This window comes from Aptenodytes forsteri, unplaced genomic scaffold (genome assembly GCF_000699145.1).
Source record: "Aptenodytes forsteri isolate BGI_AS27 unplaced genomic scaffold, ASM69914v1 Scaffold231, whole genome shotgun sequence".
NCBI lineage: Eukaryota > Metazoa > Chordata > Aves > Sphenisciformes > Spheniscidae > Aptenodytes > Aptenodytes forsteri.
Genome location: NW_008796046.1, coordinates 3,290,876 through 3,310,082, shown reverse-complemented (window position 1 = coordinate 3,310,082; position 19,207 = coordinate 3,290,876). Strand labels below are relative to the sequence as shown.

Below are 19,207 nucleotides of genomic sequence, written 5' to 3'. Positions count from 1 at the left end.
CACAAGCCTGGGACGTGTACGAACAAAAAAGAAAGGGACAAAACCCTCCCTCAGATGTCTGTGCTGTGCAACTCCCTGGTGGCTCTGGAAATTACATGCCCCTCAGAGGTCGGAATCCAGACCCAAAGCTTGCAAGTTAACATTGAATACAGTAAATTTTTAAAATGTTTTTGCGGCATATTAATCTTTCATCGTGACCGCTAAGAGTGCATACCTGGTCCTGCCATGCAGTTGAACTGCATGGAAGTTGTATCGCTTCATATTTGCAAAAGGACAGTCTCTGGATCGTCACTGCTAACAACATTGTAAAAATTATATAAACCAGACTATTTCCTCCGCTACTATAAATAGTCAGCTTTGCTGATGGAGCTGGGGATCTGTCAGTCCTGTTTGTTTGTGTACAGCTAAGTCACAACAGCGCTGCAGTTTAGATAAGATTTTTGAAGGGCATAAGCAAAATAAAGACTGTTTGTTCATTTTATTTTTAGGGAGAAACAGGCAAAGATGAGGTCTTTATTTCAAAGCTTTTCCAATATAGGTATATGAAAAAAAAAGCCAACAATATTTGACAGAGCTATGCTGGCAAAATCCCGAGTTTATTTGCTATTACAGCAGCCAAAGTCACCTTTTGCGGATGTACTTTAGTTTGGGGAACAGCTTTACACAAACAATTCAGAAATTTGCCAGTGTAACTATACCAGCTAATCATGTCTGGTTTGGACAAGGCTGAACTGTGTGGTTTTCTGTTTGTTTATATATTTGTCTCCATATGTCACTGTGTGAAAGAACCACACAACAGACACAGGAGACAGTGTACGCAGGGAAACCAGTTAAACTCTCTCTGTACAAAAGAGTTCCTCAGTGTCTCAAGTCAATAAACTGCAGACATCAGAGAAATACGCCACATTTCTTTCAAGAATTATAACCTTAGGTATAATAAAAGTTGTGTTTCTTAAATGTGCATTGGGGGGGGCAGCAAATCTGAGAGTTATTTCCATTTCTCCAGGCCTTTTATGCATGAGGGATGGCATCCAGCTGCTTGTGCTGAGCCTGGGCAAGTTGGACACCACTGAAAGAAGACTTGTGAGGGGTAATCATCCAAGTGGCGTAGACATTGCCTAATCCCCAGCCACTGGGATATCCTGGCTGACTGCAGATGAGTTTTAGGCTTTATATAGCATACATTGCAATATATAAAACATGGGGAACTGAATATACCTTTTGAGACTTAAAAAAAGGCACACATTTTCAGAAGTACTGACTTCCTACATCTCTTACTTAGAAAAGAGAGAGCTGCAGGCTCCCAGTTCTTCAGGAGGTAGGCTGCAGTTTTAGGCACACATGTTTAGAAGCATTCGATGAGTGTGATTTGTAGCAACTCAAAATCAGAGCACAGATACGCCATCCTTTGCTCAAGCCAATGGATTTTCTTGCCTCACATTAGGGTGCTGTCCCCCATTAAGATACAGTGGAGGTAGTTTATCCTCAGTCATTTAGCAGGAAGGGAGCTCATGGAAGCCGTCAGTGTTGTCAAAATGGCACAGCAAAGAGATCAGACCATCCTCCTGAAAATTAAGGGAGTTGTAATTATGTTTTTTCAGACATGAGAACGCAGATCTGAGGGGCTGAGGGCACAGTGTGGGTGACAGCAGCATCTCACCAGAGTGGCAAGGCTCACAGTCAGGTTTTATGTTTGGGGCATTTCTGAGAGGGAAGGAGCTATAATGATGCATTGTTATATATAGAAATATATGTTGATTTGTTTGTTTATATGCCTAGACCCAGAAGGGCCAGCAGTTCAACAGCTTGAGCCTTCAAAGGCTACCATTGCCTCCAGTGTATAGTATCAGGGTAGTTAAAGGTGTTCCTTTTCAGTAAGCCCAGCAGAAAATCCAGAGCCTCCAGGGTTGCGAGAATACTTGCTTAATTGGGCACTGTAGAGGCTACTTTCCCACGTTTGCAGTAACTTATTTAAGAACTTAAATGTGTCATTTAAATTTAAGTAACTCATTTACACTCTGCCAGATATTCTGGGGGTTTTTCCACTTCTCTCTGTGGTTAAGGCAATGATTCTTCATAAACTGTCAGAGTCTAAATAGTAATCCTCTGCCTTGATTTTATTAGCCTGTGATTCCCTTTTATTAAGTTAAATAATGAACACCATGGGTTAAAAGTCTGCATATCATCCTTTGACAGTGACACAGACCTTTTTAAAAGCATTACTTGTAGGGCATTCAATTCAATCAGATGCATACTGATGGGAAAACAACCACCCAGAGCTCTCGTTGACTACGTACAACCAAAGCTTGACAGCCTAGCATCAAACAAAAAATTGATTTGAAACCCAAAAGTCAATATTTTGCTTTTGCAAAGGCACTTTGGCACTTGAGAGGAAAGTTTGCATGTAATGTACACATTTGATGAGAAAAACACAGAGGAGATGGCTTGTTTGGACTTGATTTGGTGCACTTGTTTCCTATAAACAGTAAAACCAATGAAGTGTTAATGTGTGCGGCTAGAGAGGAGCTTCAACTAGTTTTACATGTGCACATATACCATCCAGGTGGGCCTGATTTTTTATGTCATTCATGTAAACAAATGAAGTTACTTAAGTATGTTTCAGAAGGAAGTCCTCATAGTTTATAAAGCTTAGACTTGTCAGTCAGTAACAAGGTGCCATTTTATCTGCTGTGTGGTTTCTAGGTCCTCCATTTCCACTTGCTACTGGTTACAGTCTGTTTGCAAGATGAAGAATGATTGCATTTTTTACACATTGTACACTGCTGGAGGTCAAGTTTAGATTTTGATAGTTACAGAGTCTTTTTTCACTGGTCCTGGTATATGTAGCTTTACCAACAATGTCTAAAATAGCTATGGGTGGTGGCTGGAGACATTCACAGGGACACTGTAGGTAGTGTTGTCATGAAAATTCACTACGGTTTTTATGTTCTGCAACTTTTTTTGGTATCCACTTATTGTAGCACTGATTATTGCAAATTCGATGTCCACGTTGCACATTTAGAGGAACGCTCAAAACTATTTCCATCTGTATAGCTATTTTCTTCTATTAAATAGTTTCCAATGCTTGTAGGACTTTTCTGGACAAAAGGCTGCACCAAATTTACAATACAGTTGTGCACAGGAAGGTTTTTCTTCAGTTTTTCTTAATCATCCATATAACACAGTTGGTTGCATGTCTTTGCATATAGCATGCTAAAGTACCAGGGAGATACAAGGCTGTAAAGATTGGGGTTCAAAGAGCTCAACTTCGAGAAGACTTTGAACCAGAATACACTCTAGAACCAGGACATACACGCTGCTGATTTTAACTGCATGGTGAGGACTACGCTTTTCTCTCGTGAGAGTCCTTGATGGAACAGCAGCTCCCTATTATGCTGTTACTTAAAATAAAATAGAGGAAAAACATCAAGGTAGCTTTCCTATTGTTGTTTTGTTACTTAATGGAGATTATACAACAGTTCTCTGTTTTCTTTTATAATTCAGTGTCATTTTGTGGCTTAGCATTTTGGAAACCAGCAGCACAAGATGTTGCTACAGAAAAACATGTATTTCACAGCATGGTACAAACACACCTCTTGATAGTAAGAGAAGCTAGTCTCAAGTCAAATTCAGTGGTTATGCTTCTTAAGGAGAGATTCAGTCATTCAAATTGTACCACTAATTCCAGTCTTTAAGCATTAGTGAGGGAAAACGGACAACTCTGTGCAGATAAATCATCTGAATACTGAGTGACCTGTTTCGCTCCATTTCTGTCACCATGCTGTGGGGTGGCTTCCTCATTAGACTACCTGACTGTCCCATGTAGACAGAGCCTGTTGTAGGACATTCCTTGAAGGAGGAAATTCTCCTCTAGATTGCAGAATATCAATAACAGCCCTGAGATGGACCTGCTTGATAACAACAGAGGTGCCACCTTTGCACATTGCTTCAGCTCAGTCCAGATGTTGCACGTTCAGCTGGATTCTATGCAAGCGGGAGAAACGCTTGGTCTGCAGTTGGTCCTGGCTGTCACCAGAAGCCACCAAGGTACCCTCTGAGCAGACAGCGTCTCCCATGCTGATTTTTCTCCTTATATTTTTGCATTATCTGCCAACGTGGGGGTTAAATATTCTGCTTGCTTTTCATTTTGCAGACGCCGTCATTGGCTTGCCATGTGTCTGACAGGGAACCTGTTTCTGGCAAGCTGTCTCACTTTTAACAGCAGACTCTCTGTGCCCCCTACAAGGGTGCTGGGGAAGACCCAATTCAGTCTTTCATAGTTCACCTGACCTGAGGTGGCTCATCAGATTAATGAGAGAAGGCACCCCAGCTTCCATACCCAGTGGCACCCAAAGGGACAGGGAGCCTATGAAGGTAATTTCAGCTGGCTGGTGGTGTGAGTGTTGTGAGCGTACATCTGCAGCAGATTGAAACATGGTCCTGGAGCCGAAGCAAGGCTCTTAGCTGCTCTGTCAGTTGAATGCAGAGTTCATTATTTTAAAAAAGATTGTTTCCTCTGCAACTGGGGGGATTTCTCTGTGTGTGGATATAAGCACAATTGCCCAAAGTCACACTACCAAGTTAGTCATCACAGCTACTGTGGAGTTTAAGTTCAAGGGAGCAATGAGTGATTCATTCCACCTGGCACTATATACAGTGAGTAAAGAGAAATATTTCCTGTACCTAACCCGGACACCAGTCAGGCATCAGGCTGTCTGAATATGAGCAGACATACAAATGACAAATGTGTGGAGGAACAGGAGAAACTGGGAAAAAAAGATGAGAACGTATTTTTCACTCTGAGGTTAGCACATTTGCCCTGAACACAATTCCAAAACCTAATGAATCAGAAAGTGTAATTGTTACATAGACTAATTTCAAAACAGTACTACTCATTAAAGATTAAGGGAAAGAAAAGGAACATGGGGTTCAGACCTTTTATTCACATTTTGTCATATTAGCTCCTCATTGGTAATCTTTTTATGGTTCACATTTACTCAATTCTTCATTCACAGGATTCTGTCAAGGCTCTCTAATATGTGCCAAGTACAAGCTTCATTAACTGAGTTATCTTTCAGCTCTGCTTTATCTGTGGTTACCAAGCCAGTGTTAGTCAATGACATTTTAATGTTAAAAAAACAAACAAAAAAAGCAACACAAAGGCAACTTGATTTCTATTGGTGTTTTTCGCAATCAGATTACCAATGTTTCATTACATTTGAATACTGACATAATTCATGTTTGACACACTTTGGAGACCCATTAGAGAAAATGAGGCTTACAGGGGTGTTCATTAAGTTCTGAGCTATTTTGACTTCCACAGTGCCAGCCTATCTTCTAGAAATGTTGAACTTTATCACCAGGACCCTCTTTCATTGTCACCTGGCATCTAAGGCTGTGAGGACTCCTTTGCTATTGACAGATCTCTTTTTCTGTCCCTTCAAGGCAAAAATCATCCCATAAACTGTGTTGCTTGACTCTGGAGACTATTATAAATTTGGGGGGAGGGGTGTTGTTTTACAAGGTGTTTGTTTTATTCCTCAGTACTTTGTTAGCTTAGCTGGTCCTTCTGAATAGCATATGTCAGGTTTTTCACGCCAACAAGTAGAAAGGGAATGATAAACTCCGTGTCTTTTTGGAAACCAAAGAGGAAAACTGCGAGGAGGAAAATTTTGAAAATTACCTCTTTCTGAGTAGGCCAAGATAACTTCCAAATAGGCACAGTTAGCCATCTTACAGTTGCTTAAGAAAGGTCTTGGGGAACCTAGTACAATTTGTGCAGAAGCCACGATGTCCTGCTCCTCTATAAGGTCTTCTGAATTCCTGTGGTGCTGTTGTCCCAATAGAGGCTTGCTGTTACATGTAGAAAGCTGTATCCCACCCATGTGGTGGGATCTGCAAAAATTCAGTGCTGCCTAACCAGCTATAAATATACAGTGTTTATATATAATATATAGCAGGATAATCAGAGCATCTTCCCACTGTATAAGATTCACGCACATGCATGATGTAAGAGAGCCACTGCAGCCAGCACTAAGGTTCTCCTTCCTGTGGGGAAATATAACCACACACTTTATATCACTCAGACATTGCGGAACAAGTTAAAAAGAGCACGTTCAAATAAGGGGACAATTGCAATTTTAGGAAATCAAGAAAGAATTTGCTTCGTGGGATTCCCTTATCCTTTGCAAATCCCATTGGATCTTTGGTGACAGCAGAGGGTAAGAACCTCAATAGTTCTGTCGCATCAAGAAAATCCTGCACAGCTGCAGTAATTTTCAGTAGGAAGATTTCATAGCTTGTGCTTTCATCTACACCTTTTTTCTAATGTTCCTCAACTTGAGAAGAAGAAGAAAAAAAAAGATAGTAAGGCAAGGGAAATAGTTGCTAATCCTAGTCAAGGTATATTAAATTCAGTAATGCTCAGACATGACGTAAGTGTTCAGAATTTGTATATAATAAAATCAAAAATATTCTGGGAGGAAAAGCTACCTAAATGTCAGAAAAAGAAATACAAGCTATAAAATCCTGTGAAAAATCACATAGAACAGAGTAAGATAGATGTGCTGTCTCTACTTAGCAAAGAAATCACAGAGGGTATGCAAATAGAGAATGAAAATGACACATTTTTACTTGATTCGAAAGCATTATCCATAATAGCATCTGCAATGTGTCTGCAATAATAGGGTGTAAATTGGAATTTACATAATAGATCCTTGGAAACAGGCTCTGACTCACGGTCTGAAAATGGTGTCTCCAGTAGGGAAAGTCAACCGATAGCAGGAGAACTTCACAAAACACCTATTGCATATTCCAGGATTCACCCATTTGCCCCCCTTTCCTGTTTGTGCAGAGTATTCATCTCAGGCATCAGTTGAAATGAAAACTCGAATAACTGGTCTTGGGAACTTTTGGTATGTTGCTCCTGATTAGACAAGTCATTTTCTCTGGGATGAATTAAGTTCTTGTGAACAGTGATAGATTGACAGCCCTAGAAACTGGAAACTGGAAATCCTTTATTTACGTTCATCTCCCTCAGCCTGGAATTAATAAACTGTTGCTATCTTCTTTTGTCTATAAGCAGACCTGTTCCCGAGACTGCAGTTTTTGGTGCGTTCTGTGCCTATCTTCCCATCTTCCTTCTGCCTCTCAGCAAAAGGGGCTTAGCCAAGCAACCATGGCTGCTGTCTGTTGAGTGGGAAAATGAGTCACTAATTTAATTAAGCCAGCAGTAGGATTCTTCGACTGTTGTTTTTATTACCTCCATGCTCATGGCTTCAGTTAAGTGACAGACCCCAGTAATATCCAGTCCAAGGATGGTTGGATGCCTTGATTCACGTGGTGCTGCAGAGCTGAGGTCAGACCTGATTTCGTTCTGACATTCCTCATCCGTACAGTCCATAGTCGCTGCTCTGTCCTTCCCTTTAGTTTGCTGGCTGATGTACAGATTTTTTCAGGGCTAACTAGTGTTAGATCAGAGTCCAGTATGATATTATTAATTTAGGATGAGCTTTGCTAAGTCAGACTTCTGGATACTCCATTAGATTCCTGGGAATAATCTCTGTCCAAATGTAGATGACCAGTATGGACCTCTTCTTTTGAGCTTGTTGTTCTCTGTTGTACCAATATACAATAGAGAGAATAGCACTTTTAAGGTGTTCCTCTGACCTTTCTCAGAGTATAAGGTAAAATAGATTGGGACCCTAAAAGCACTCAGTTCTCCCCATGGAATATATACCCCGGTCCCATGTCTCACGTAACAAAGCCAGAGGTAGATACATGTTCAAACAGAATAATGGCACCTTCGTAATTAACACCTTCTATTTTTTTGCTAGATCACCTCAGCCACCCTAAGGTTTTGGTATAATCAGCCATAGTTAATGGTAAGGTAGTGTGAGTCAGTTCATTCAGTTCTGAGCTCTCTAATTAGAGAGTAAATGAGTGTTAGTTTTCCATGATACAGAAGTCTGTCTGGTAAGTATTAGATTGATACAATATACTTTTTTTTTTTTTTGGTCAGACAAGGAGTCAGATAAATGTTGTGTATTAATGACTTATAAGCATAAACCTACTAAAATGAGAGAGGAATTAGTTTCCTGTATTCCATATCCAGTATACTGAACTGCCAGTCTCCCTCCAGTTCCATCAAACATTCTAGTTTTTCTTCATCTCCAGAAAACACGTGAAAAAAATCCTTGATAGTTAATTAAAAAACTAAAAATACCAATATAATCAGCACTAGGTTGGTCTTTCCTAAATGTTTGCCTTCCTCAGTCTACCTCCCTCAGACTCTTGGCTAACAAACACACTTTGAGTTTTACTCAAAGTAGCCATATCACTGATCTTTACATCTTTCTTCACCATATGTTGTTTCACTTTCCTGACACCTCAGTTTTTATGCCACATGCATTTTTTACTCAGTTTGAGTACGTCTCTAACAATACAAACTATTGGATTTTGTTAAATTGTATAACCCTGACACAGTTTTATGGCTTTCCCTAAATTCAGTCTATGATTAAATGTATTCTCAGTCTTCTTGTTGACTTAACTATTGAAAGTTCTCTGGCAAAACAGGCAGAACAAACTTCACGGGGAGCTATATATCCATCATAAAATTGCTCTAAAGTGTTATCTATCCAGGCTGGTTGTATTTTTCATGCTTTATCACAAATCAGTGTCACAGATAGATTGCAGTTTGCAACCTGCAGTTGTTCATCGGAGTTAACTTGGCTGTCAGGACAGCCTTTTTGCAGCGCTTTAAGCTTTCATAACTTTTGTGCATGAAACTGAACTATTTTTCTAGCCAGCTGGGGGATCAATGGATGTGTCATTAGAGCATATGGAACAAGGCTACGTTACCCTTTTGAGTTTGATTTAGGATATGTGGCATCCCGGCCTTCATACTTTTTAGAATTGCCTGCACATAAATGAGCGCAGTATGGAACAGCTCAAATCATGAACCTTAAAAATATTTTGCTTATGTTTTAGATCATCCTCCAAATCTTCAAAATCATTCAAGACTTAGAACTCCACCACCTCCAATATCACATGCTCACACCCCAAATCAACATCACGCGGCCTCCATCAATTCCCTAAACAGAGGGAACTTCACTCCACGCAGCAACCCCAGCCCAGCTCCTACGGACCACTCTCTTTCTGGAGAACAACCAGCCAGCACTCAAGAGCCAGCCCATGCTCAGGACAACTGGTTACTTAACAGTAACATCCCACTGGAGACTAGGTAGGTCATTTTCTTTAGTACTTTACAATGTTCTGACTGCGTGTGCTAAGTCTGTTACGGAAAATACACACGTCTGTATAGCTAGCTGTTCAGTTTGTGAACTGGTGTTTGGCTTATGTGTTTTGAGTTGTATTTATTATTCCTTGTGTCTTTTTATTTGGACTAGGAGAAGAGGAAATTGCTCTTCTTTCATAAACTAAAAATATTGTCTTTAACAGCTGCTTTTAAGGTTATTTTTCTCATTTAGAATTGGAATCAGGATCATAGATTAAAACGTTCTTGGTTTTCTTTCTTTTCTTTTCCTTTAATGTCTTTTCTTCCTATGTGGTAGGATAAATCAATGTCCTATTTAAGAAACTGAAATCAGTCAATATATTGAAAAGGCTTAGCCTTCTCTCTGTGCCTCGTCAAGCAGATACTTTTGTAGTACATCATTCAGGAAAGGTTGATCATGTTTTACCTAATGAGAAGAGGTCGGCTGCTGCATTTTACTATCCTACATTGCTCCAGCAAGCATGAAACACTGGATAGCAGGGCATCACTCAATTAATGATGTTTCCATTTAGCTCTTAAATTCTTTTCCTCCTATGCAACACATGAAGGGTGTGACAAGGGTACACTGAGTTGTTCTAGTTCATAGCTTCGTTTAGGTTCTATGTAGGTTCTAGGAAAGGGAGTTGTCATACTCCCTCAGCCTCAGTCCTCCCATCTGATGGTGAGTGCATCTACTTCCTGCTGTCCCACTTGAAACTCAATTTTTGCATTCTCCAGAGGTTTCACTTCACCATTTCCTTTGCTACTGAGAAACCATGGGAGATGCTGGAGTCATTAGCCCCCATACATGGTATCTTTTTCAGTCTGGAGAGAAGTCTTCCAGGCCTAACATGGTACACTTACTTAGCTACCTTTTTTCCCTCATTTGTCTTACTTTCTCAAACCAACAAAAAAGATTTTAGACAGCAAAAAACATATACTAACTGAAAACTGAGCCAGGGGCCAAATTTGTTACAGCACTGCCTGTGGGAATCTCACTGAGATCAGTGGTAGCTGTGTCTGTATCCTGGGACAAAACGTACCCAGTTTTGCCAGCTTCTGCTAAGAAAACAGTTTTTAAAAATTAACATGTCTGTCAATCTTTTTGAGAATGAGCTATGTCTGCTGGCCCTCTGAAACTTCCAAAACAGAGCTCAATCTAATGTTTTATGGCATTTAAGGATAATTAATTTCTCTGCAACTGCTTGATTAAAAAGAACCAACTAAGAAGCTGGATCCAAAAGATTAAGACAAAACTATAAGCAAGTACTTCAAGTGTGATTTGGCAACAGTTTCAGTAATTATATTGTGTTACTAATTCTTGAGCATATATACCCAAGTAGTGACTTTTATGTGTTATTTCTTTTAAAAAAAAATTACATTAAAAAATACTTAGGCCCCACTCCTGCAGCCTTTTTGTGAATAATCCTCTACAATTCTGGAGGAAGCCCTGTGCCTTTTTCTAAACCAGGTTGTGAATTCTTTGGAGAAGAGATAATATACTGTTTTAATAGTGCCAGGACATCCCCACATCTGACTGGAGGCTCTCAGAACCTACTACCTTACAATTGAGAAGGAACATCCTTACTGCTGGATCAGTGGAGGAATGTCAGAGATAAAAGGTCTTTGCTGAAAACATCCTGCCCCCATTTGTCCAATTCTGTTGGCAATCAGAGAGGGAGATGGAGAGACAACCCTACCACATCTTAATAAATGCAGGAGTTCACAGACAGAGCAATTATCTGGCTAGTCCTGGACTGCTCCTGTTAAATTGTAAATGAGTACATCCTTAAAGACTGTCCTCATTTCTTCTCCACGAAATCATTGCGGATGAAATTTTTTCAAGATCTGAAGCAGACTGTTCTTTCTGCAAGTTGGGTTGGCCATGTTATTGCTGTTAACCAGACTGGATGTTGGAGGTCTACCTGCATGAAGACGTCCTTCTGCATCATTTGATGATTTCACTTGCATCACAAATCAGTCACATTTGTAAATGATCCTCAATTTAACCATTTTATTGATTAGGTAGAAAACAGGTCGTTTCCAGACTGATGTTGTGGCTTTTGACACACTGGTTGGAGCGGTGTAATTTTGCCCAGTGTCCCTTCAGACAACGAACGTGTTGGAAAAGAAGGTGTAATTTTATGCTAAACAGCAAACGAGCACATTTAGAGAGCATGACTAACAGGCTTTTGTTCCTTCACTAAACAACATTAAGGAAAAAAAAATGTGTTATAATGGCGTCATAATGCAAAAAGGCTGTGCTGCATAGATGATCAGTAAATCTGTGACAAATCTCTACTCTAATAGTCTGCTTCCGACACGCAGAGGTCTTCCATTTCCTTCGGTGGGAATTCTCTAGACATAAAAGACCAGGCTTCAGAGCTGCTCAGCAAACTTGGATGCCCAATTCCACCTCTTCCATGAAGTCGACCTTCCACACTGTGAAGATTTTTAAAACCCAAAAAAGACCTCCACCTACAGAATAAAACGTCCAATATGTAAAAAAATAAATCCTGGCCAAGAGACATTAATCCAAGAATTAAGGCCTTTGAAGTATAGCAGTAGGAGATTATAGTAATCTCATGTCAAAAATGGAATTGTATTTCTGTTGAATATCCGTTTTTTTTAAATCCCATATTAGTCAACAGAGAGAGAAAACATGAAGAAAAAGCTATGTCTTTTAAACAGGGATTGTCACAGGCTGGGAAACGTGCCTACAGTTACAGATTTTAAGCACCCCAGAGTTTGAAGAGGCTTGGTTTTGGCTGCCGTGGACTCCAGGCAGTATTCAGAACTGGGAATTTAGGATGGTTTGTCACTGCCTGGAAATTTCCATACTGGAATGCAAAGGCAAGCAGGGATGTGTAGCACAAGTATACAACTGACACAATAAGCATATCCTGTATCTGAGAACTTTGTATGTTGCAAGAGGAAGAGCCCCTCCTCTTCTCTCCCTTCTTTTCATTAGTTTCCCTTTACTCCCTTTTCTCTGTTTCTCCTTCTTCCTCTTTCTTTTCCTGTCTGCTCCCTTTTTTGTTGCTTTAAAAGCAATATATTATCAAGGTTGTGATGAGAAGATCTTTGCTCAGCAGTCACTCCTGACAGGTAAGTCAGTTGCCCCTGTATTTATTCCTCACTATTCCTTCTTCTGTGGCCTGTTCCTTTACATTTGACCTTGCAGGAGCAAATAAATGTCGACTAGATGGACATTTAGTTGACAAACCAACAGCTTTCAGGAGACTTCCATTCCCAGGAAATTTCATGTGGTAATCCTGTAAGGTCAGATTCTGCTACCACAACTCATAATGAGAAGGGAGAGTGGTTTGTAACTAGACGGGTATTCACAGGTAATCTCCAAGGGAGCAGACTCTGTCCAGCCTCCAGTGAGGAGGACAGTCATGCATTAGTCACCTCGGTGACCCAGCGACCTCTCTGTTACAAATACATACATTGTAAGATTATATAACCCTCCCCTCTTCTGTTTTATTGACAATCCACAACTGAAATTCATGGAGCCAATTTGACATGGATTTTAACTACTGATGAACTTTTATTGATTGGTGTGTTGCTAGATGCCTTGCCTCTTACCCATTAAATGCTCAGCGCATGCACATATGTTGCTTCTTTTTGCATTGAATTCAACATCCAACCTTTCCTGCATTCCCAGGGAATGCGAGGAAGCTGCAAACACTTGGGGATGGACTGATGTCTCAAGTGCCGTGGCACACAGCTCATGCATGTCGATCCACTTTACTCCAAAGCTATGAATAGGAGTCACTTGACTTTCATTCAGATCAAGGAGTAGGTCTGTTCTGTCAAAGCAGCCCAGAGGCCTCCAAAAGCAGTGAGTTGAGCTAAACAAGTGCTGGCATTAGCAGCAGGAAGAGGAGGAAGTAGAAATGGAAATTAAGGTTGAGGATATTTTAGAAGAGACAGTATCAAGGTTTGTATAACGTGACAGGGCTGGTTTCTCTTGGTATAGCATGTTACCTGAATCCATTTTCTTTGACAGAGGAGTTCTCATTTGAGTTCACATCATGTCACTTCTATCCTGTAAGCACTTAATCCTGCATAAGTGATAAAGTGTCACAAAGCTGTTATGTTCCTTTTGCTAGGTTTGGCCAGGGAATTTATTCACATTCAGGCTTAGATTCAGTTTTGATGCTGAAAACGGACATGGGCAAAATCAGGACTGTTTTGTTGTTTTAAAAAAGATGGGAAGAATGTTCTTTTGCCAGGTGTTGAGAAACAAGCCTGAAGGTGAGGAAGACACAGTCTGTTTCCAGCTGTGCCTCTGACTTAATTCTTTTTGTTCCTGCTATTCTCCTCAAAAAGTACAAAACAGTTTAGCATATATAGGTCAAAATGTGACTCATCAAAGTCCATGCTGGGGAGGCCAGATATTGCAAAATACCACTATTGTGTGTGAAGTCAAAAGCAGGCTTTTTCATGTGCAGGCCCTAAGTATCTTGCCTATTGCCTGTATTATCCAGATTATGGTCAGTACTCTGGTATTGGAATTTGGGTTACAGCATAACTTTTTTCCAGCTTCTATCTCTTTATCACTGAGAACCTTTTATTTGGAATACTCATATTGAGCAAAACTTGCATTTTGAAACTTCTAAATAGCAAGTTATTGTTCCACAAAGGAAAACAAATTAATCAAATTGGTAATTAAAAAGTTCTCAAATGCAAAACTGAAACGTAAGCAAAGGAATGACAGATTTTTGCTGGAAATCCATGAGGACGTTAGATGGAACTGTGCTACCATGGTATTGGCCACAGTGGGGTATAGATACTGTGCTGTGCCTTTTCAGAGTAACACCACCACAGATGCAGGAGTGTAACAAGGTTACAGCTGCGCTGGATTGAAATCTAGTCTTTTGAATCCAGCAGTTCAGAAGGTTTCATGTGTCACTGGCAATAAATAATGTGAAATGAACAAAGACATCAACTTTTTTTTGTACATGCACATGGGCGTCTGTGCTTGTATGTGTGTATATGCATATATATAGTGTATATATAGAGAAGTGAACATTCTTAAAAGCTATATATGTATATGTGTAGCATCTTATACATATAAATATATGGTCCATCATTCTAATTCCATGCACAACTGCACTATAACCATTGTGGTTTATAAGATCACACTTCATATATGCATGACTCACTGGCTTCATTCATGTTTCCATATGTATGTAGAAACATAGCAAAGCAGACATTCCTAGAGACATTGCAGGACAACCTCATTGAGATGGACATTCTCACCTCCTCCCGACATGACGGTGCTTACAATGATGGGTATGTGACACTTACGTGGTCTTCCTGTTTACTGTACAGTCATTATGATCCTTGCATGAAAGCATTTGGTCTTATCAATGATGTTTAAGGGCAACACCATTGCTGGCCTCTTCCAAGACGGCTTTAAAAAAGTGAGGTCCTGGGGCTTGGACCACCATGTCCTGTACATATTAATGGCAGACTCATTAATATGCTAGTGAGCCACAGCATGCCATTTGCTTTTTTTCCCTTGTTGTTTTGAAAGTCATTTCATTAATAAGAAGTACCTACAGCAATTTTGAATCCCATATAAACTCAGATTCTTTTAATTTTCATAAAAATCTTAAACCATTATTGTGCTGGCAGCCTGATACTTTATTGTTAAACTGATATTTTCCACGTACCTTATCTTACAAGTGTCTGCTAGTGGTGTATGTAAGCCAAGCCTTTGATTTTGACTTAACACCCATTCTGGCATCTTTACCTAACTTTTGATCACTTAACTTTTAAGTTATAAGCAGCTTTTAACTTGACACTTAGTGCCAAAACTGTTGACCTTGTGTTGGCTGTTTCTAATGTGGTAGCCATCATTAACTGAAGATCTAATTGGTGTACTTGAACACTGCAGGTACCTCTTTGCTTAGAATAGATACATCTGTATCTAAATAAATATTTTCCAAAACACAGGAGAGTATCTGACTCTTTGTAAAAATGAATGTTTTGATGTAGAGCATTAATAGAAATAATGAATCTTTCACTAATGCTCAGCAGTCATGCTTAGAGTACCAATAAAACCATGGCTGTAATACTACAAACGCCTATTTTGGAGAATTATGTGTTACTTTATACCACACGAATCAGTGGCTTTTCTGCATGGTGATGTTTCTGCATGTGACATTTCCCACTGTGACTGCACAAGTGACTTCAAGGGGAAAACAGAGTCACATCTTCATCTGGTATAATCCACTGGCTTGACTGACTCCCATGGATCCATGCTGACTGCATTTACGCTGGCTGCAAATCTGGCCCCATAAACCATGGCAGAAGGTGCAAACTGCACTGGGGCTGTTTCTCAGTCCTCACAAGCTGCATTTTTGTTTTACATCAGCATGGTGATAGACGAGTCGGATCCGTTTCCCAAGTTTCATTCCCAAAATTTGAATGCCTTGTACTTCATGATGTCCCACCGAAATTAGGTTTTTCTTTTAGGATTCCCATGGAGAGAACTCCCATTGGGACATACCATTTCAGGAACTCATGGACTGCAGTGGTTTTTTTTTTCACTGACTTTCATGAGTCTCACACAAGGTCCTCACAGGGTGGCTCTCAGGCTGCGTTTGTAGTAACGGGCAAAATATAGTGCCTCCCAATGTGTCACTGGACAGGAAACACCGTTGCCTTTGACAGTAATTCACACTTTTTAAAGGTAGGCATCAAACTGAGGTGCTCTGGACTGCTTTCTGGAAGCAGGTGCCTCTCCCCACTCGCGATATGCAGGACTTGAATTCTGGGCTTTGATGCTTTTAGCCGTGCCATTGTCCAGCGCTTAAACTTGCTGAGCGGGGACAGTGTGAATATTCCCCTCTGTGACAATTTGGATGCTATGGAATGGCTTAAGCTCTCTTTTCCCATCTCCATTCACTGATGCCATACAAAAAACGCTCTCATGCAGTGATCAATGAATTGGTAAACGCTCTCCCCTCTTTAATCTGACCCACGCTCTTCAGTCTCCGTAGGGCATTTCTGTGGGAGCGTGAGCAGGCCCCTGGTGCTGCCCGTGCCACCAGTCTGTCGTAGCTGTGCTTGGGGTATTCATCTCACTCTAATGCCAGCTCTTCCACAGAGGGGACTCCTGCCCTTGAAGAGTTCTCTGTGGCATTGTTGGCCCTGTGATTTTTTGTTTTGTTTTGTTTTCCTTTACTCTGTGTGACTTGCCTTTGATTTTTATTCTTCTCTTTTGTGCATGCCATCCATGTCCGTAGCCAGCATTGTGTGGAGCTGCTTTTCTAATCCTGGCAGCAGTCGCCATCCTCCCACCCCACGTCTCCCTCGGCTTCGATTTGTGTGAGGAGTCACTTGCTGTTGGTCTTTCTTCCCTCAGGCACTTCCTGTTCAAACCTGGAGGCACTTCTCCCCTTTTTTGTACAACGTCGCCGGGATATCCCTTGACGTCCAGCACTGTGTACTCACCTCCCCCTAGGCCCCTTCCCAGAAGTACCTTCTCTAGGCCTGCCTTTAACCTGAAGAAACCCTATAAGTACTGTAACTGGAAATGCGCTGCTCTGAGTGCCATTGTCATCTCAGTCACGCTGGTGATCCTGCTGGCGTATTTCATAGGTAAGCTTATTTCTGGGTTTTTTTCTGCTTTTTTTTTTTTAATTTCTCTACAAACCCACCCATAATGCTAACGTTTGGGAACCAGAGGGTCAAGATCATGGTACAAAGCAACGGGGAAATAAGGCCTCTGTTGACTTAATTGAGGTTGCAGTGGTATGGTAGGGAGCCTAACACATGTCCGAGAGCCGGAAGAGCTTATTAAGACATGAGTCATACGTCGTGCTCCCTTCAATGGCATGGACTGTTTACTTTCTGCAGAGGAAAGTGTACCTGGAGTGAGATAAACCCACCAGGTTTTCTCAAAGCAGCCCATGAAAACAGGCAGTGAGGTCCATGTCCCAATCAGAGTCGCATCCAGGTCTGTGGGAATTCTCTGCTGTTGACTTTGACGGGAGCAGGGTCAGAACCAAGATCCTGACACACAAAAATGTGGTTCTATTCTATCTTTTGGTGGCACATCCTAGCCATTTAACCAACGATTTTGAAGTTCACAGGGTGACCGGGAGGATGGAGAAGGACTGAGTTTAGATTGTGGTCCAACAGGGCCTTTTTTGAGTAGGGGGAGTCAGGGAAATTTGCTACTTGGGTGGAGAAGCAGTGGATTTTTCTTGAGCTGTGCATGATCTGAATTTCTTTGGTTTATAAGGGTTGTCAGTGTTTGTTGCAAAACAGCGTCCTCAGTGTTTGTTGCAAAAGTAATTGAACTGTTAGAAGTGAAAATTGTATTTTTCAGCCTGTAAAGTTGGGGTGTTACCATTACTTTTTCTTCAGTTAGATTTGATATTTGTGTTATAAATGTCTTACAAAGGTCCATTCCTAGACTTCTATTTTAAACTGTCAGTGGTGCAAACTAGTTGCCAGACACTTACAGATGTGATCATAGGTAAAAAAGCCCATTTCTCATGGCACAAATGAGTCTTTTTGATTTCACTGTGACTTCCTGTACACTAAAGATCTATAAAAGGTTGTGGTTAGAATTACAAATCTTAGCCTGGATCGAAAGATTTTTGCTTTCATTTCACATGAGTATAATTAGCACTACCACAAAGGATTGCTTTTACTGTGTTCCTTTTATGTACACTTCTTTAATGACTGATACTTTTCCACTTCTGCCTTGCATCATACTCTGGTCACTTTTATGCCTCCTGTAAGAGGAGCAGGAATGATTAATTAACCAACATTAAATCAGCAGCAGTTTGATGAAATATGCAGTCAATTTTCATCATTTGCTATGTACATTTGGACTCGCCTTTCTCATTTGTCTGGTATTCTCCTTATGCCCTGAACATGGCTCCTTTGGACATTATCTCAGTGTGTCAGAGGAGTATCATTGTAACTCAGAATAGTGGTGCCTGTTAATTCTGACGGAGGAGGTGTGTGCCCTTAGATAGATTGAGAAGAGTTTGGTTTGCCACTCGGTATTCTCCAACTCAAAAACCTTTTTCAGAGTTCTGAAAAGATCAGGCTCCTGTTTTAAAATCATAGTTAATGTGGTTAAAAGGTAGCTCCATTGAGTGCTCTCCCACCCTTTTTTCCCCATTCAAGATGAATTCTGTGGCATTTGCCAGGCTCCATGGATGGCTGGCAAGGTGCCAGAAATGCTGATCAGGTTGAGCTGCTGTGATTATGGGTCATAATTACTAATTTCTAAAGGAACTATCAATTATTAAAAATCAAATTCGATGGTTCAGTTCAGCATAAACATATTTAGCAAAGATTTTCTCTACCAGACCCGGTGTTCTAATCAACAAGCAAAAAGGCAGTTATTTAATTAGATTTTGATGAAAAATTGTGTTTAATTTCAAGTATAATCAATTATTAATTACTGTAATGAATGACTCTGGTGGGGTTTACTAATTAACTCATTTAAAAATTATGAATAACCTTTTCATTTGTAATTATTTTCTACATCCTGTCAAGTTGCAGATGAGAATTGTATCACCTAACCCAAAAGGAAAAAAATGAATCAGGGAGTCAAAATGTTTGTACTTTCACTAAGTTAAGCTGCGACATTTTGCATTCTGATGAAAACTACGCAGGTCTTAACAGGAACTTGTTCATTCTTTTAAATAACCTGGTCTGTTTGCAAAACAAATCACTGTTTTTCCTCCATTTTTTCCCCCCTATATTTAGAAAGTTGCATTTTCTTACAGATACCTTTCCTCATTTAAGCAGTATCTTGCTCTTTCTGATGCCATAGGGACTATTTGAGTGGTAAGGTATAACTTAATCATGAGTAAGAAGGTGTCATCTGTATAACAGCTCATGAGTGTTGGGAACTTGGCTACTTTCCACCTGCTCTTGTTAGTTAAA

General features: G+C 40.4%; 1 protein-coding gene across 1 annotated transcript in view; it reads left to right on the top strand.

Annotated features, from left to right (window-relative positions):
• TENM4 (teneurin transmembrane protein 4) overlaps positions 1 to 19,207 on the top strand; it is a 421,264-nt gene that overhangs the window by 192,667 nt on the left and 209,390 nt on the right. Inside the window, exons 4-6 of the mRNA XM_009286142.2 lie at positions 8,989 to 9,241; positions 14,480 to 14,578; positions 16,659 to 16,894. Coding sequence (XP_009284417.1) covers positions 8,989 to 9,241; positions 14,480 to 14,578; positions 16,659 to 16,894 — 588 coding nt within the window. The remainder of the gene's footprint in view (positions 1 to 8,988; positions 9,242 to 14,479; positions 14,579 to 16,658; positions 16,895 to 19,207) is intronic.